The following is a 19,481-nucleotide window of genomic DNA, read 5'->3' on the forward strand; positions in this document are numbered from 1 at the left end:
CCATCTGAAAGAACTATTGTATCTCAATCTTTGAATGCACTTCGCCCACACAGTTTGGTCACCCAGCATGCAGATCAGAGTACCTGCTGATGGGTCTGCTCCGAGGCCTGGTCAGAACAAAAAAAATACACTGTGCACAGGTTCAAGGAGCACAAATCACCAGGGAAGGTCCATCAAATTACCTGTCCGTGATCTGGTTTCTAGAACTTGCCTTGGTGACTATGGAGTACAACCACACAGTGCCAACTGGTTCATTGAAACATAGAAATGAGCTGCAGGAGCAGGCCATTCGGCCCTTCGAGCCTGCACCGCCATTCAATAAGATCATGGCTGATCATTCAACCTCAGTACCCCTTTCCTGCTTTCTCTCCATACCCTTTGATCCCTTTGGCCGTAAGGGCCATATCTAACTCCCTTTTGAAAATATCTAACGAACTGGCCTCAACAACTTTCTGCGGTAGAGAATTCCACAGGTTAACCACTCTCTGAGTGAAGAAGTTTCTCCTCATCTCAGTCCTAAATGGCTTACCCCTTATTCTTAGATTGTGACCCCTGGTTCTGGAACTCCCCAGCAACGGGAATATTCTTCCTGCCTCTAACCTGTCCAATCCCGTAAGAATTTTATATGTTTCTATGAGATCCCCTCTCATTCTTCTAAACTCCAGTGGATACAAGCCAAGTTGATCCAGTCTCTCCTCATATGTCAGTCCTGCCATCCCAGGAATTAATCTGGTGAGCCTTCGCTGTACTCCCTCAATAGCATGAATGTCCTTCCTCAGATTAGGGGACCAAAACTGAACACAATATTCCAGGTGTGGCTTCACCAAGGCTCTGTACAACTGCAGTAAGACCTCCCTGCTCCTATACTCAAATCCTCTAGCTATGAAAGCCAACATGCCATTTGCCTTCTTCACCGTCTGTTGTACCTGCATGCCAAACTTCAATGACTGATGTACCATGACACCCAGGTCTCGTTGCACCTCCCCATTTCCTAATCTGTCACCATTCAGATAATATTCTGTCTTCCTGTTTTTGCCACCAAAGTTGATAACCTAACATTTATCCACATTATACTGCATCTGCCATACATTTGCCCACTCACCTAACCTGTCCAAGTCACCCTGCAGTCTCTTAGCATCCTCCAGCGGATTGGAAAGCAGCTAATGTAACGCCTCTGTTTAAAAAAGGGGGCAGACAAAAGGCAGGTAGCTATAGGCCAGTTAGTTTAACATTTGTAGTGGGGAAAATGCTTGAAGCTATCATTAAGGAAGAAATAGCGGGACATCTAGATAGGAATAGTGCAATCAAGCAGACGCAACATGGATTCATGAAGGGGAAATCACGTTTAACTAATTTACTGGAATTCTTTGAGGATATAACGAGCATGGTGGATAGAGGTGTACCGATGGTTGTGGTGTATTTAGATTTCCAAAAGGCATTCAATAAGGTGCCACACAAAAGGTTACTGCAGAGTCAGAGGAAATGTATTAGCATGGATCGAGAATTGGCTGGCTTACAGAATGCAGAAAGTTGGGATAAATGGGTCCTTTTCGGGTTGGAAATCAGTGGTTAGTGGTGTGCCACAGGGATCGGTGCTGGGACCACAACTGTTTACAATACACATAGATGACCTGGAAGAGGGGACAGAGTGTAGTGTAACAAAATTTGCAGATGACACAAAGATTAGTGGGAAAGCGGGTTGTGTAGAGGACAGAGAGGCTGCAAAGAGATTTAGATAGGTTAAGCGAATGGGCTAAGGTTTGGCAGATGGAATACAATGTCGGAAAATGTGAGATCATCCACCTTGGAAAAAAAAAACAGTAAAAGGGAATATTATTTGAATGGGGAGAAATTACAACATGCTGCGGTGCAGAGGGACCTGGGGGTCCTTGTGCATGAATTCCAAAAAGTTAGTTTGCAGGTGCAGCAGGTAATCAGGAAGGCGAATGGAATGTTGGCCTTCATTGCGAGAGGGATGGAGTACAAAAGCAGGGAGGTCCTGCTGCAACTGTACAGGGTATTGGTGAGGCCGCACCTGGAGTACTGCATGCAGTTTTGGTCATCTAACTTAAGGAAGGATATACTAGCTTTGGAGGGGGTACAGAGACTATTCACTAGGCTGATTCCGGAGATGAGGGGGTTACCTCATGATGATAGATTGAGTAGACTGGGTCTTTACTCGTTGGAGTTCAGAAGGATGAGGGGTGATCTTACAGAAACATTTAAAATAATGAAAGGGATAGACAAGATAGAGGCAGAGAGGTTGTTTCCACTGGTCGGGGAGACTAGAACTAGGGGGCACAGCCTCAAAATACGGGGGAGCCAATTTAAAAACGAGTTGAGAAAAAATTTCTTCTCCTAGAGGGTTGTGAATCTGTGGAATTCTCTGCCCAAGGAAGCAGTTGAGGCGAGCTCATTGAATGTATTCAAATCACAGATAGATAGATTTTTAATCAATAAGGGAATTAAGGGTTACGGGGAGCGGGCGGGTAAGTGGAGCTGAGTCCACGGCCAGATCAGCCATGATCTTGTTGAATGGCGGAGCAGGCTCGAGGGGCTAGATGGCTTACTCTTGTTCCCAATTCTTATGTTATGTTCCTCACAGCTCACACCGCCATCCAGCTTAGTGTCATCTGCAAACTTGGAGATATTACATTCAATTCCTTCATCTAAATCATTGATGTATATTGTAAATAGCTGGGGTCCCAGCACTGAACCCTGCGGCACCCCACTGGTCACCACCTGCCATTCTGAAAAGGACCCATTTATTCCGACTCTCTGCTTCCTGTCTGCTAACCAGTTCTCGATCCACGTCAGTACATTACCCCCAATACCATGTGCTATAATTTTGCACATCAATCTCTTGTGTGGGACCTTGTCAAAAGCCTTTCGAAAGTCCAAATACACCACATCCACTGGTTTTCCCTTGTCCACTCTACTAGTTACATCCTCAAAAAATTCTAGAAGATTTGTCAAGCACGATTTCCCTTTCATAAATCCATGCTGACTTGGACTGATCCTGTCACTGCTTTCCAAATGCGCTGCTATTTCATCTTTAATAATTGTTTCCAACATTTTCCCTCCCACCGATGTCAGGCTTATCGGTCTATAACTCCCCGTTTTCTCTCTCCCTCCCTTTTTAATAAGTGGTGTTATATTAGCTACCCTCCAGTCCATAGGAACTGATCCAGAGTCAATAGAATGTTGGAAAATGATCACCAACCACTATTTCTAGGGCCACTTCCTTAACTACTCTGGAATGCAGACTATCAGGCCCTGGGGATTTATCGGCCTTCAATCCCATCAATTTCCCTAACACAATTTCCTGACTAATAAGGATTTCCTTCAGTTCCTTCTTTTCGCTAGACCCTCAAACCCCTAGTATTTTCAGACGGTTATTTGTGTCTTCCTTAGTGAAGACAGATCCAAAGTATTTGTTCAATTGGTCTGCCATTTCTTTGTTCCCCATTATAAATTCACCTGATTCTGTCTGCAAAGGACTTACTAATCTTTTTCTCTTCACATATCTATAGAAGCTTTTGCAGTCAGTTTTTATGTTCCCTGCAAGCTTCCTCTCATACTCTATTTCCCCCCTCCTAATTAGACCCTTTGTCCTCCTCTGCTGAATTCTAAATTTCTCCCAGTCCTCAGGTTTGCTGCTTTTTCTCGCCAATTTATATGCCTCTTCCTTGCACTATCCCTAATTTCCCTTGTTAGCCACGGTTGAGCCACCTTCCCCTTTTTATTTTTACTCCAACAATTGTACATCCCTGACTGAAGTTTATCCATGTAATCTATAAATGTTTGCCATTGCCTATCCACTGTCAACCCTCTAAGTATCATTTGCCAGTCTATCCTAGCCAATTCACATCTCATACCATCGAAGTTACCGTTCGTTAATTTCAGAACCCTAGTCTCTGAATTAACTGTGTCACTCTCCATCTGAATAAAGAATTCTACCATATTATGGTCATTCTTCCCCAAGGGGCCTCGCACAACAAGATTGCTAATTAGTCCTCTCTCATTACACAACACCCAGTCTAGGATGGCCAGCTCTCTAGTTGGTTCCTCGACATATTGGTCTAGAAAGCCATCCATAATACACTCCAGGAAATTCTCCTCCACCGCATTTCTACCAACTTGGTTAACCCAATCTATATGTAGATTAAAGTCACCCATGGTAACCTCTGTACCTTTATTGCACGCATCCCTAATTTCTTGTTTGATGCCAGCCATCCCCAACCTCACTACTACTGTTTGGTGGTCTATACACAACTCCCACTAGCGTTTTCTGCTCTTTGGTATTCCGCAGCTCTACCCATACAGATTCCACATCATCCAAGCTAATGTCCTTTCTTACTATTGCATTAATTTCCTCTTTAACCAGCAACGCTACCCCACCTCCTTTTCCTTTCTGTCTATCCTTCCTCAATGTTGAATACTCCTGGATGTTGAGTTCCCAGCCTTGGTCACCCTGGAGCCATGTCTCCGTAATCCCAATTATATCATAATCGTTAATAGCTGCCTGCGCAGTTAATTCATCCATCTCTTACGAATACTCCTCGCATTGAAGCACAGAGCCTTCAGGTTTGTCTTTTTAACACTCTTTGTTGACAAGATGCATTGCAGAAACTCACCAAGGCTTCTTCGGCAGCACCTCCCAAACCCGCAACCTCTACCACCTAGAAGGACATCATCATCATAGGCGGTCCCTCGTATCGAGGATGACTTGCTTCCACGCCAATAAAGGATGAGTTCACAGGTGTTTCAATGAAGGACCTAATATTCCAGGTCCCGAACTACATGTTGAAGGGTGGAAGATGCCTGTGCGTGGATTTTTTTTAATGTGTGGTGACCGTTGCACACCAATCACCACACGGGCTTGACAGAGCTAGATCTTAGTCCAGTGGCAAGGATTAACCAAGACGACTGGAGACCAGCTCTGCTGCACGGACCTAGTCCGCATATATATTGCAGTGTGGGCTGGCCCGTGCTGCCCCTGGACCCTCGCCTCTTCTGGGCCCCGATCAGGTCACTACACGATCACTCGCTGCTCCTGCGCCCCATCCTTGCCGCTCCTGCTGTACCTGCCCACGCTCCAATCAGTGACCTGGACCTTGGTGACGTCCAATTCAGTCGCCCTCTTCACATGCGTCATTCTTCAGCATGTGCTGTACCTTGAAGTGGCTCCTTTGAAGGCCCCGACCTGCTGATGGTCCTTGCAGGTCGGGACTGCCATGCCGAATCTATACCCACTGGTTATTGACCCCTCTGCTAAGGGAAATAGGTCCTTCCTATCCACTCTATCTAGGCATATTGAAGAGTTGGTGGTGTCCATGGGTTAGTACCTCAGCAACAGTCAGTGCTTCAGGAAAGAATGAGAAAAGGGGACAAAATGGTTGGAAAACAGTGCTTTCTTTCAGAAAATAAGATATATTCAAAAGCTAAAAACACTGTTGTCAGCTTTGGGCTACGTATTGCTGATTTTGGGCTGTAAATTGAAGCCTCTCTAGGTGGGTACGACATGCACACGCGCCCGAAGAGGCCCCGCTAGTTCCGGGTTTCGTGCAAACGCATGCGCCAAACCCGGAACTTCCGATCTGTCAAAATGACTTTTGACAAATCTAACACATTCCAGAAGAAGGACCTTCGCAGGCATAGATTTAGGCTTTTTGCCCAACTCTTGGCCAGCGAATGTCCTTAAAATTCTTACGCTTGACAAAAGCAGTTGTAATGCTTGCTTTTACCAGCGTAAAAGTTTTAAAAAAGATGGAAAAATTAAATTTTATCATGAATTTTTATATTAAAAACCCTGTCCATTAAGTCAAGTTTATTTTTAACCCATTAAAACATTTTGAAAACTTTTTTTTCCCTCAAACATTTAATTGAATTCAATATCAATTATTTTTAAATATGTGAGGTGTTTTATTTAATTATTTTGTTGTGTTTCTGGAGGTATTCTCATTGATAGTAATGGGAGCTCGAACAAACAGAACTTGCAATGAGAAGATTACATTGTGATTGGTGGTCCAGGCCCACGTGATCCCAGGATGCACTTACTTTCCTGGGATGCCTGGGCCTTTGCGCTAGGCTGTGCATCCACCCGCGGGAAGCCTCCGACTGCAATTTTTGGCCCATTGTTTGCAAACTAAGTGGAGTTAAGGACTTGCCTTTCTATGCTGCCTGAGTATTTATTAAAGTTGAATATTTGACAAGGGTAGCAGGCACATGGGAACACCATCACCTGCAAGTTCCCTTCCAAGTTACACACCATCCTGACTTAGACATATACCACCGTTCCTTCATCGTCGCTGGGTCAAAATCCTGGAACTTCCTCCCTAACAACAGTGTGGGAGTACCTTCACCACACGGACTGCAGCGGTTCAAGGCGGTGGCTCACCACCATCTTCTCAAGGGCAATTAGGGATGGTCAATAAATGCTGGCCTTACCAGCAATGCCCACATCCCATGAACAAATTTTTAAAAACTTGAAGCCTTCTGCAACAGTTGAGAATTGAGCTACATCAATTCCTTTACCAACTGAAATTGTATAAAACATTTTAACTGGCAGGCTACCCGATATTTATTAATGGTGTCTACCTTCATGGAGATTTGGGGGTGGTGTTGAAGTTGTTCTACACCCAAAGCCAGTCCATTAGCCTGAACAAAAGAGGACATTCCTTAAACAAAAGCAAAATATTGCAAACGCTGGGAATCTGAAATAGAAACAGAAAATGCTGGAAATACAGCAGGACAGGCAGCATGCGGAGAGAGAAACCGAGTTAACGTTTTCTGAAAGGTCATCAACTGGAAACATTAACTCTGTTCCTCCCTTTACAAATACTGCCTGACCTGCTGAGTGTTTCCACTATTTTCTGTTTTTAGGACATTCCTTATTTTTTTTTTTTTAAATTCATGTCCAATCGTTATCCAATCGTTACAATTCTTTGTCAAACGCCAGAGGTCACCCTGCACCAGTCAAGGATCACTCTGCGCCAATGCTCTTAGCCAAAAGGCCTAGAGCCACTGCACCGTTCCTGGAAGTACTGCAATACCAGGTTCGTGCCATGGAGGTGGATGGGTCAGGTCCCCCACACACCTCCGTGGAGGTGGATGGGTCACCAATCCCACCCACCTCCTGTTTACAAAAATGTAAGCATATACCTTCCTGACCAGGGAGAAACCACCCGGACGTCATGGTGGCTGGTCAGGTTAGTTATGCAGATCTTAGCCAAAAGGCCGAGAAGTTGAATAACAAGAGTTCAGGTGGATGGATTAAAATAAGGTTAACTTGCAGTTATTATTAGTGATGACAGGTGGAACAGATCCAGGCTTGTTAGCATGAAATGACATATAAAGTAACTCGGTACAAGGCACTGTGATGTAGACATGCATCAAGGTACTGAACCATGCGACAGATAGTAATTAGTCACTTATCTTGTGTCTGTACCAGCAGCTTGTTTGGTACTTTGGTACAATGAAAAATAAATCCCTTAAGACATCACTCTCATTCACATCCAACAGCAAAGTCGACAAATTCTGAATGATTACATACATATACGCGAAAGACTTTAAAATGAGGATAAATTCCACGAAGTGAATGAAAATAGCTAATACTAACACAATTTTAACCAAGCAGCAAGATAGAAACCAAATCATCATTCATCTTTAAAATTACGTTTTAAATATTATATTAAATTTTAAATTCTGCTTTCCTGCTGAATAGGTTTCCAATCTGTAGTAGGTTCTCACCCTCAGTCATATTCCATCCTTTCCCTCTGGTTCCCCTGCCAAGCCCGAGAAGAGGCTTTCCCTGATTCGGTTTCCAGGACAACAGTTACTGAACGGGACTCGAGGCCCCGGCCGGGCGCTGTGCAGCCACAATGAAGAGCACGAAAACCGAGGGGGAGAGGCAGCAATCGAACCAACTGGTCGTGGCGCCTCAAAACACTTCTACTGCTACTGGGTCACACCAAAAGGAGCTGCCTCTTCAGCCTCTGAAAGAGAAACATAAAGCGGTTTAAGACTGGGCGGGGACACTGCCGGTCTGCAGCAGTCGCACCAACAATTAGAAGAAGCCCCGGGCCCGGCTCCATTCTTGGGCAAGGTTCCTAGACTGGGTCGTTACCTGATGGCAGGCGAACCCCGCTTCCTCTCTTGGCTCGTCCTTTCTCTGGATACCTCTTGAGCATCTCTATTTCCTCTTTTACAGTGAGCTTCCACAGGCCCGGGACCCGGAACCTCAGCAGGGGGAGGAGGAGACAGGGGAAGGCACAGAGCACTGCACCTTTTTCCGGCCCCGCTCCTGCAATGTGCTCGGGCTTGTTGGAGCGGCAACATTTAGAGGCTGGTGGCTCTGAGGAAATAAGTGTAAATATTGTAAGTGTGCATCGATGTGCTGGAGCTCTGAGTAGAGTTGAACGATAACTTGTAATTCTTTCAGTTTAAGAAAGTCGTATATTTCTGTAAAAATCACAGGAGTTGTCTGTTTTCTCGTTGCTTTGGTCTAAATTAAGCAAAATGTTTTAATCATTGTAGATCATTTTACAGATCTGAATGAATCACCTTCCTGTAGGCTTGATTTTTCTAAAATGCTCCCTCTGGTTTTTGTTCATTTTATTTTGTGCTTTTCTTTCTTTCGCCTCACCCCACATGTTTGGTTTATATAGAAACTTGCTTAGGATAGGTTCAGACCGTGGATATCTCCAGAATGTCCTATAAAAATTGACTCGGAGGTCTAGGTCTCCTTCTCTAAATTAATGCATTTATTTAGCTGTAAGACTTTAATTTCTATAACGCCTTTCACAACCTCAGGACGTCCCAAAGTGCTTTACAGCCAATGAAGTATTTTTGAAGTGATTTAGGAAACCCGGCAGTCAGTATGTGCACATCAAGATAAATATTGGCCAGGACACCAGGGAGAACTCCCCGCGCTCTTCCAAATATTGCAATGGGACCTTTTAGGTCCACTTAGAGGGCAGATGGGGCCTCGGTTTAACATAAGGAAAGGAATAGGCCATACGGCCCCTCGAGCCTGCTCCGCCATTTAATAAGATCATGGCTGATCCAATCATGGACTCGGGTCCACTTTCCTGCCCGCTCCCCATAACCCCTTTATCGGTTAAGAAACTGTCTATCTCTGTTTTAAATTTATTCAATGTTCCAACTTCCACAGCTGTCTGAAGCAGCAAATTCCACAGATTTACAACCTTCTGAGAAGAAATTCCTCCTCATCTCAGTTTTAAATGGGTGGCCCCTACTTCTAGTCTCTCCCATCAGTGGAAACATCCTCTCTGCATCCACCTTGCCAAGCCCCCTCATAATCTTATACGTTTCGATAAGATCACCTCTCAATCTTCTGAATTCCAATGAGTAGAGGCCCAACCTACTCAACCTTTACTCAAAAGTCAACCCCCTAGTGAACTTTCTCTGAACTGCCTCCAAAGCAAGTATATCCTTTTGTAAATATGGAAACTAAAATTGCACGCAGTATTTCCAGGTGTGGCTTCACCAATACTCTGTATAACTGTAGCAAGACTTCCCTGCTTTTATACTCCACCCACTTTGCAATAAAGGCCAAGACTCCATTGGCCTTCTTGATCACTTGCTGTACCTGCATTCTAACCTTTTGTGTTCATGCTCAAGTACCCCCAGGTCCCACTGTACTGCAGCACTGTGCAATCTTTCTCCATTTAAATAATAACGTGCTCTTTGATTTTTTTTCTGCCATGATCTCGCACTTTCCAACATTATACTCCATCTGCCACATTTTTGCCCACTCACTTAGCCTGTAAATGTCCTTTTGCAAATTTTTTTGTGTCCTCCCATCTTTGTATCGTCAGCAAACTTGGCTACGTTACACTCGGTCCCTTCTTCCAAGTCGTTAATATAGATTGTAAATAGTTGGGGTCCCAGCACTGATCCCTGCGGCCCCCCACTAGTTACTGATTGCCAACCCAAGAATGAACCATTCAAATCGACTCTCTGTTTTCTGATGGTTAGCCAATCCTCCATCCATGCTAATATATTACCCCCAACCCCGTGAACCTTTATCTTGTGCAGTAACATCTCATCTGAAAGACGGCACTTCCAATAGTGCAGCACTCACTCACTACCGCATAGGAGTATCAACCTGGATTGTGTGCTCAGGTTTCGGGAGTGGGACTTGAACCCACAACCCACAAAATGATGATGTGTAGTGGCAATTTTGGTCTCCTGGTGTAATGGTGGAAGACAGATTCATATTCCTGCATTTGATGGAACTTCTATTCTTCGTTGTTTACTCGTCTCTCTCTCCACTCTCACCGCTCAATTAATCTCACTTCCAAGCTTGCTTCAACCTGTTCTACCCCAACCCTCTGCCTCTGGACAAAAACGCCCTTAGCTTCATTGCCAGTAACTTTTCAACTTCTGCTCCTGTGTCCCATCAATTGTCTTGACATTATTTACGGCCAACCTGCTTAAAAATTAAATATTGGGAAAACCAAAACCATTGTCTTCGGTCCCCGCCACAAACTCCGTTCCCTAGCTCCATCCCTCTCCCTGACCACGGTTTGAGGCGGAACCAGACTTTTTGCAACATTGGTATCCCATTTGAGTCCGAGCTGAGCTTCAGTCCCTGTATTCTTTCCATCACCAAGAGTGCTTACCTCTACCTCCATAACATCGCTTGTATCTGCCCTAGCCTCAGCTCATCTGCTGCTGAAACCCTCATCCATGCCTTTGTTACCGAAAGACTTGACTATTCCAATGCTCTCCTGGCTGGCCTCCCATTTAGCACTCTCCATAAACTTCAACATCCAAAACTCTGCTGCCTGGATCCTAACTTGCACCAAGTCCTGACTGTTCACCCATCGCTCCAGTACTCGCTGACCTTAATTGGCTTCTGGTCCAGCAATGCCTCGCTTTTAAAATTCGCATCCTTATTTTGAAATCTCTGCACGGCTTCACCCATCTCTCTAACCTGCTCCAGCTGTATAAACCTCGAGATCTCTACACTGCTCTAATTCCGGTCTCTTTTGTATCCCTGATTTTTTTTTTGGTTCACTATTGGCGGGCATTCCTTCAGTTACCTAGGCTCTAAGCTCTGGTATTCTCTCTCTACCTCTACCTCACTTTCCTTTAACATGCTCCTTAAAACCTATCTCTTTGACCCCCCTGTCCTAATATCCCTTCATGTGGCTCGGTGTCAAATTTTATTTGATAATCACTATGAAATACCTTGGGCTGTTTTACTATGTTAAAGGTTACAATGCAGGTTATTGTGAACAACTGCATTGACTTTTTTTATGACACCCTCATCCCCACTAAACTCTAGACAATGTGATCCCCCCCCAATCATTGCAATCTGAAAGCTAACTCTAGACAAAGATTCTGAACCAGAGTGCTTTAGATAATGAGAATTCAGATTTTGTTTTGCTTTTTAACTATAACCACTGAATTTGCTTCTTTACAATTGGGTATAACTTCACAACTCGTCTGCAGCCAATGCCCCACAAATTTCCTCCCTAGTCTCACTGATAACTTTGATGTATGCCATCTGGCCCAGTGGATTAGTTACACTTCCTCCACTTCACCTAACCAATCAAGAACATCTTCCACACTGATTCTAAATCCTCTAGGATATACATTCAGCTGCAATAATTATATAATGTATTATATTTTCCTTCCTAGTGACTACTTCTAGAAAATAATCATTAAATTCTACTTTCTCCATCAAATACTTAACATGTATTCTCTCAGAACTCCTTAAGTACTCTTTTGCTGAAAATAAGTTTTATAGTTTTATTATTGTGCTTAACATCTTTTTTGCTGTTTCCCCGCTCATCGCACATTTTGGTCACTCTTCTCAATGACTCTTAATCAAGATATTCTTAGTCAAATTTATTGTAGGTATCCCCCAATGTATTCTAATAAACCCAAGTTACAATTACTTGGCACTGATTGTCTCATTCTAACACACGATCGACTACCCGCCTTGTCTTCCACTTTCTCGAGCTCTAGTATGTCAGATAAGTTGAAATAAATTAAAACCCATTGAATAGCTCCAAACTGGGTTTAAATGTAGGAAAGTTTAAACTTAATGATTCTTATGACTGGATAACAAACACTTTCTACTTCTTGCCTATGCAAAACAATTGTAAAATGTTGTTTCAGCTCCATTTTTACACAAGTAAGACCTTATCCATTGGATGTAACCTATTCTTTATCTGTCGGATGAACTCAGTTTTTATTGACAGCTGAACTTTAATTGACCCCGACATTCAGTTCCAGAAGTTGTAAAGCAACACACCTTCACTCTGTTTTCTGTGGTAGAATGTATCGTTTTACAGAAACACTATCACTGAGTAGCACAATGGGTGATTTACTTGTAATAGAACACTTTACATTTGTGCACATTTTTTGTCCATCACACTTCAGATATCAAACATTGTCTAATGCAAACTTTTGTGGCATGATTTTTTAAAAAAGGATCAAGGGATGGTTATTTGGAATACCTAGACAAACTCTCCAGCAATACAAAATGCCAGAACCCCAATGTGATAATTCATCGGTGTATGAATTTACCTAATGTTAAACATAAGTAGATATTGTAGCCTTAAAAGGCAAGTTGCAAAGTATTTACCGCACAGAAACTGGTCATTCGACGCAACTGGTCCTTCCAGTGTTTATGCTCCACACGAGCCTCCCCCCACCCTACTTCATCTAATCCCATCAACATATCCTTCTATTCCTTTCTCCCTCATGTACTTATCTAGCTTACCTTTGAATGCATCTATGCTATTTGCCTCAACTACTCCTTGTGGTAACGAATTCCACATTCTAACCTCCTTCTGGATAAAGAAGTTGCTCCTGAATTCCCTATTGGATTTATTACTAATTATCTTATATTTATGGGCCCTTAGTCCTGATTGTTTCTGACCTAGAAGCTGAACCATGGAAGCGTTTTTCAATTTGCATTCTTCCCTCATCAATCCATTCTGATTGACTTGGAAGTTGGATTTTATGAACTTAAAGGGACACTTGCAATTAGCAATAGGATAATATGTTGTAGATTTATACGTTGCAGTGTTCTTGTCCTTAGAGTGCATCATCGAGTTTACAGTAAGCAATGTCATGGAAGATCTGCTTCTCTCATATTACTCTAAAATATGTAAGTTTACCCTGACAAAAGCATTACTTTATGGTATATGAGGAGAAGCTGGATGCTAGTATCAGCTGTAGAATGCTCAATCATAAAAATTCTGGGATCAGCTGTGAACTTAAACTTCCTGGCAAAATCAGCTACTGGTATACTGCCAATGTGCTACATTTAATCCTGAAGGTGAAGCTTATAACACCGATAGCAACCTTAAAATCAGTGCAGTGACTGACTATCCTCTCCTGGTGTTACATTGAGCACACAATTCATTCACAGTATCGTAACATAATTTAAAAAATCAAGTCTTGGCTTCATCAGGAGTGGAACACATAGACTCTGTATTTTGAAATCGAGCTGGTATGCAATTATTCATTATAGCCACAACAGATATAGTAGAGCCAACTGTACAAATAAGATAACATCTGCACAAGTAAAGCTTATATTTGAACTGATTGCTCTTCTATTTCTCAAAAATGTATATATTTGTTCCTGACACAGGCATTGCTTTATGGTGTGTGAGGAGAAGGTGCCTAGAATAGAATAAAATGGTCTTCTTCACCTGTAATGGATGCGGGGAGTCTGTCAAGAAAGCTCAAGTGGAAAAACATTTTAATATCTGTCGGAACTGCTCATGTTTGTCGTGTATTGACTGTGGCAAGGACTTTTGGTAAGCATTTGGTATGGGGTATATAATGTTTGGTTTGTACACATTGTATTCTATCTGAATTTAAAGCTTTTAGTATTGTTTCTTTAGTTTACCTCTTGGGTTTCTCTGCACCACACATCAGACATCCAGTACAGAGAGTGGACAACCTGCTTTCAGGTTTCTGCCCAAGTTACTGATCATTGAGGGTGCTGTAGAAAACTCTCTGTTTATCGCTCCCTCTCTGAGGAAGCACTTGGCCTCCTTTGTGCTGCTGCCCATTACAACACAACTGAGATTATGAACTCTCACTGGCACAATAGTTCAGTGGGTTCTGATGCAACCTTTCACCACCTTGTATGTTAAAATAGTTTTTTTTTGCCTGACGTTTATGGTTTGCTATCTTACATGACTGAAGATTTAGCAAAAACAACTTTTCAAAACATGTGCAGTACATTGGCCCCAAACATTTAAATGTGCAAGATGAAGAACTAATGTGGAAAATTTTGCTTGATGCTCACATTTTGTATGTTTTACTTTGATCTTCATCATTAGAGATAGTTTTCACAGCCTCACTACTTCTTCTAGTTCTCCTGCTGATGTCCAGCATAGCACTGAAATGGTTAAATTGATAACAGTGTGTACAGTCAATATTCTATCACCACATGTAGAGCAGAACTATATTGTTAAACTTTTGCAGCTACAGGTTTGAAGAACTCATTTTTGGGGTTTTGCTGTGGGCGATTAGCTTTACCCAATGAAATGCAGAACAGAAACTCACTCCTCAATAAGCTAGATGAAGTATTATTTTACATTTTCTCCTAATAGAGGTCTGTTAATGTTTATAGGGGAGAGGATTACAAGACTCATATTAAATGCATTAGTGAAGATCAGAAGTATGGTGGTAAAGGATTTGAAGCCAAGGCCAAAAAGGGAGATATGAAACAACAGCAATGGATGCAGGTAAATACATTTTAGTATGTATGTTACTCTTTCTGTGCTTTTTGGAACTCAAATCACTACAGTAGTTCATTCCTGAATATCCTTTAAATGACTGGGTTTCTCAGCTGTCGTAGGTTGCTCAACTTTCGAATTTAAACTTGCCCACCTTTTATATTGTTAATGGTAGTTGCGTGGAAGACACTACATAAGTTGTTGGATACTATTTTTATTACATAAGCAAATAAGACTGTAACTCATGACCAACAAGTCCTAAGTGAGTTATTTGGGATTTCATGAATGGAATATACATGCATTCAAGAACGTCTTGTGCAGCATTCTGATAAAAATGTACATGTTTGACTTCAGAAGGAAAAAAAAATGCCGGAAAACATTTTTAGTCAACCCGCGAGGAAATGCCTCCGATCCGTAAAAAATCTATGAACTTACCTTCTGCCTTGAGATCCAAGGTGACTTGTAATCCTGGGCCTCAATGTATAGGCCTGAGTAGAGGCCCACATATCCCAGGGGCGCACGGGTTCGCAAGCGCCCCTGGGATCACATGGGCTAGACCAACCAAGGGAATACCCCCCAAAATACCTCTACACATCAAATAAAAAAATTTTTAAATTACATATTTAAAATTAATCAAAATGCCATTGAATTAAATATGTAAAACAAAAATTTTATTTTTTGAAAAATAAATTTAAATGTTTTAAAGGGGCTAAAAATAAACTTATCTTATTGTACAGGTTTTTTAAATTTATAAATGAAAAATTTTATTTTAATGTTTTTTAAACTCGCGCTGGTAAAAGCTGGACTTTAGCAGGCATACGAATTTCATGGGCATTCGCTGGGCAGAAGTTGGACAAACAGCCCAACTCTCCGCCTGCGGAGACTCTTTTCCTAGGGATATGGATGATCTGCCAAGAAAAGTCTTGACTGATCGCAAGATCCGGGTTTTAGCACCGTTCATGTAGTTTTGCTTAAAGCAGGCTTAAATTTGATAGTAGTTTGATTCTGGTACAGTAGAGTTTGCCCTCTGGTGGATATAAAATATCCATGGTATTATTCGAAGAAGAGCAGTGGAGTTTTCCTGGCTAACATTTATCCCCTCAATCAGGTCATTTATTTCACTGCTGACCTTGCTTTGTGCAAATAGCCTGCTATGTTCCCTACATTACGAGTAACTGTATTTCAAAAGTACTTCATTGACTATGAAGTACTTTGGGCTTTATGGGGTCGGGAAACTATTAGTATACAAATGCAAGTTCTTTCTTAATTGTTCTGTTGTCTGCTGGTTTGAATTATTTGCTTTACTGGTTTTGGTGCATAATTGTCTGATTTTGTTTTAACTGCTGTGAAACTCAGGAAGTTAGGCCCACTTGGGTTATCTTGAGTGAAATAAATTCCATATTCAAGATATGTGAAATAATGCAAACATTAAAAAAAGACAAAAGAATGCACAAATGATGGGTAGGCGGAGCTTGATGGTTGAAAAGGCACAAGACGTCTGTGTACAGCAAAGGAAGAGAAGGAGGATAAACAAATTTAAACGGGCTGCAGGTGCAGCAGAAACTAAATTAAAACAGCAAATGCAAGCAAAGCACGATGGATCCACCAATTGCTTGCAGAGAAAAAGAACACATAACCACCCTGCATTGGAAGTATTTGTCTATATTTATATCTCTGTCTATCTCTGATCTTTATAGGGCAGTTAACACATTAACTCACAGGCAATGCCTGAAATGTTAACATTCTTCCTCTCTTTACAAGTGCCACCTGACTTGCTGAGTGTTACCAGCATTTTGTCTTTTTGTTTCACTCTTTCGGCTTTCAGCCTGATGAAAGGTATACGCCGAATCATCATAACCTGTCTTTTCTCTTTACAGATGCTAACTGACATGCTGTGTATTTTGAGCTTTTTCTGGATTGATTGATTTGCAATTTTTCCTTTTTATTTTACTGCCACACAGTAGTTGCAACTGATCATAGAATTATGGTCAGAATTTTTTCTTGTGTATGACTTCATAATGACATATATAGTATTGTATGGATATTCAATACACCATGAAAAACAATTGTACTGTATGTTGCTCTGACTGATTTGAAAATTGGATTTAGTATCTCCAATCCTATTTAACTGTGTCAGTCATTGATCACTGTGCAGCCAAATAAATAATGTTGGTCCTATAGAGCTACAGTTGATGCACATGCATCCACGAGTGATGCTTTTATAATTTGGTGTTGTTGAACTTGGGATTTGTAAAATGTTTTAAACTATGATCGAGAAAAGATAACACAATAACATTACTTTATATGTGATCGATATGAATCATATAATGAATATCCCAGACTCTTGTCTCCTCTGGTTACAAAGCACAACCTGTAGTGTGCACAAGGTTTCCTGTTATTGAAGGAGCTAATTTTAATACCACAGTTCCGGCTGGGTCTGAGAGACTTTCAATTTTGTCAAGTAATATGAGAACACTTTTTGAAGAGTCATTCTTGAACCATGGGCTTTATGTCGATTGCAGCTGGTAAGCAATCCTGATTGTAGTTGTGTGTGCATATCCGAGCTCCATTTTGTGTGAGTACGAAGTCGCACAAGCTGGTATTGTACTTCTTTCTGCCTGCTCAAACTGCTATCGATGTAGGTATCAAATTGGTACCAGCAATATAAAGGAAACATATAAGGGTTACATTTTATTATCATGGACTGTTTACTGCAGTTTGTATTTGCTACAGTTAATTGTAATAGTGGGCCAGATGCATATTTACAATGCGTCATGTCTAAAAGTTAATAAGAGCAGTATGCATTATTTTTAATTTTAGTCTTTTTTTCCTGTATATAGAAAGTTCATGAAGCCATGAATGAATCAAAGGTTAGTCCCGGGGTGCGCGAAATTCTGGAGCAAATGGATTCTTATGATAACATACCACGAAAGAAAACCAAATTTCAGGTTTGTTTCTTTTTAAACTTTTCCTATTCAATAGTAATCTGATTTTTAATATTGTTTCAAATTTCCCAAGATGCATTTTTATCAGACTGTGCAATTGCATTGTTTTTGTATTGTGTAGATTGACAGAAAGGGCCTCTGTACACTAAATATAGGATATTTCTGCATGTTTAGTAAAGCACTAATTCCATAACTCAGATAATTTAAACAGGAGAACTGCGCTAAGGTGAGCTGCATCATATACACCCACAACTTGCCATGCATGGTTGTATTATTCTATATCCACGATTGGCATTTTCTGAATAACTGCAAGTTTGCATTATGAATTCTGGTTTCTTGCTAGGTGATTGTCCTTCTTTGTGATTGGTAACTTAAATTGGAAGTTGCTCAATACAAATACGTGAGAAATGGAAGTCACTTTCTTAACCGTTAAAATTTTAACTAGCTACTCACAGATCTCCTGTGATATTGCTCACAATGCCAGAAATATAATGTTTTAATAGAGCTGGTGCATTACACCATGTAATGCATAGTGCATTATTCTGCTATATTTGGTCAGGGAACTTTGCAGATTAGAATGTGCTTGACAGTTTCAGACTGCAGTTCAGAAGTACCCAGTATTTGTTTTGGATCTGCAACAAAATGACACCTATGTAAACGAGATGCTCTGTTTATAATATATACACAAATATGTGTGCGTGAAATGTCATAAGGTTTCTCTTTACAGATGTTGACTGTATTGCCAGCATTTTATGTTCTTATTTTGAACAGTGTATCAACTTCTAAAGGTCCAAAGTTGAATTCATCAGATTATGGCTTTGCAAATGGTCCTTAGGAAGTTTATTTCTGATACTCTTTTAAAAATAAAAGTTTTTAAATCCCTGATTAATAGGAATGATGGGTCTCAGAAACAACATCAGATTTTATGCAGATAAAAATGATACTACCAGATACTTAAATCGTTTCCATTGTGTTGCAGAACTGGATGAAAAACAGTTTGAACATCCACAATGAGGCTCTACAGGGGCAGGTGTGGGAGATCTTTTCTGCTGCTACCAGCAATGTAAGTCTCAACATGTACAAAACTAATTCAAACAAAAACAAATTACCCACAATTGAAAATAGACAAAAATGGAATGTGCTATGTCCTTTGATTTCCCACCTATTTGCAAATTCCACGTTCAGCACCCATTGCAATATACTGATTTACAGGGATGTCATCGGAGTTGCAGTGAACAAATCATAGCTATTGAATCTAGATAATCACTTTGAATAAAACACTAATCAAATGGTAGTTCAAATTAACCAGTTCAGATTTGCTGTGTTGGACTGTTGGCAGTCTTCAGCCCAGGAAAATTGCAGGTTCAATCCTTGGTCAACTCAACCAGGTTTGCCTCAGTGCCCTAGGTTTGGGAATGTAAATTCAGCCAGAATTTGATAAATGGCTGTAACAGAGGGAGCAAAGGATAAGGAGAAGTCTGGTATTAGAGGAACAGAGCGTGCATATGGAGCCTTCGACAGGAGGAAATCACTAAGGTGGGGTGAGGTAACATCATGAAGAGATTTGAAAACAAGGACAAGAATATTGAAATCAACATATTTGGGGTACAGAGAGCCAGTGGAGTTTGGAGAGGGTTGCAATAATTTATGGGATTTAATGCAGCTAAGGATGAGAGATTGAATCATTTTGGATGAGTTAAAACTTGCAGAGAGTTGAGGAGGGAGGTCAGCTAGGAGGGCATTGGAGACATCAAGCCTCAACATGATTTAAAGCATGAACTGGAGTTTCAGCAACAGA

The 19,481-nt window shown here is 41.3% G+C and overlaps 2 protein-coding genes and 1 pseudogene across 5 annotated transcripts in view; 1 reads left to right on the top strand and 2 right to left on the bottom strand.

The window, feature by feature from the left end:
• The window catches only part of zbtb49 (zinc finger and BTB domain containing 49), a 40,367-nt gene extending 32,139 nt beyond the window's left edge, over positions 1 to 8,228 (bottom strand). For both annotated transcript variants that reach the window (XM_070871394.1, XM_070871393.1), the window contains exons 1-2: positions 8,129 to 8,228; positions 7,753 to 7,997 (exon numbers count right to left, since the gene is read on the bottom strand). The gene's annotated coding sequence lies outside the window, so the exon portion shown is untranslated. The remainder of the gene's footprint in view (positions 1 to 7,752; positions 7,998 to 8,128) is intronic.
• Positions 7,022 to 7,251, bottom strand: LOC139252521 (U2 spliceosomal RNA; annotated as a pseudogene).
• The window catches only part of lyar (Ly1 antibody reactive homolog (mouse)), a 121,464-nt gene continuing 109,846 nt past the window's right edge, over positions 7,864 to 19,481 (top strand). The window contains exons 1-5 of one of the 3 annotated variants that reach the window (XR_011590314.1): positions 7,864 to 8,379; positions 13,640 to 13,808; positions 14,633 to 14,747; positions 17,579 to 17,686; positions 18,663 to 18,746. Coding sequence is in view for 2 of the 3 variants with exons in the window: in XM_070871396.1 (XP_070727497.1) it covers positions 13,687 to 13,808; positions 14,633 to 14,747; positions 17,579 to 17,686; positions 18,663 to 18,746 (429 nt within the window). In the remaining variant the exon portion in view is untranslated. The remainder of the gene's footprint in view (positions 8,380 to 13,639; positions 13,809 to 14,632; positions 14,748 to 17,578; positions 17,687 to 18,662; positions 18,747 to 19,481) is intronic. The other 2 variants (XM_070871396.1, XM_070871395.1) reach the window with 2 other exon arrangements.

This window comes from Pristiophorus japonicus, chromosome 2, assembly GCF_044704955.1.
Source record: "Pristiophorus japonicus isolate sPriJap1 chromosome 2, sPriJap1.hap1, whole genome shotgun sequence".
Lineage (NCBI taxonomy): Eukaryota > Metazoa > Chordata > Chondrichthyes > Pristiophoridae > Pristiophorus > Pristiophorus japonicus.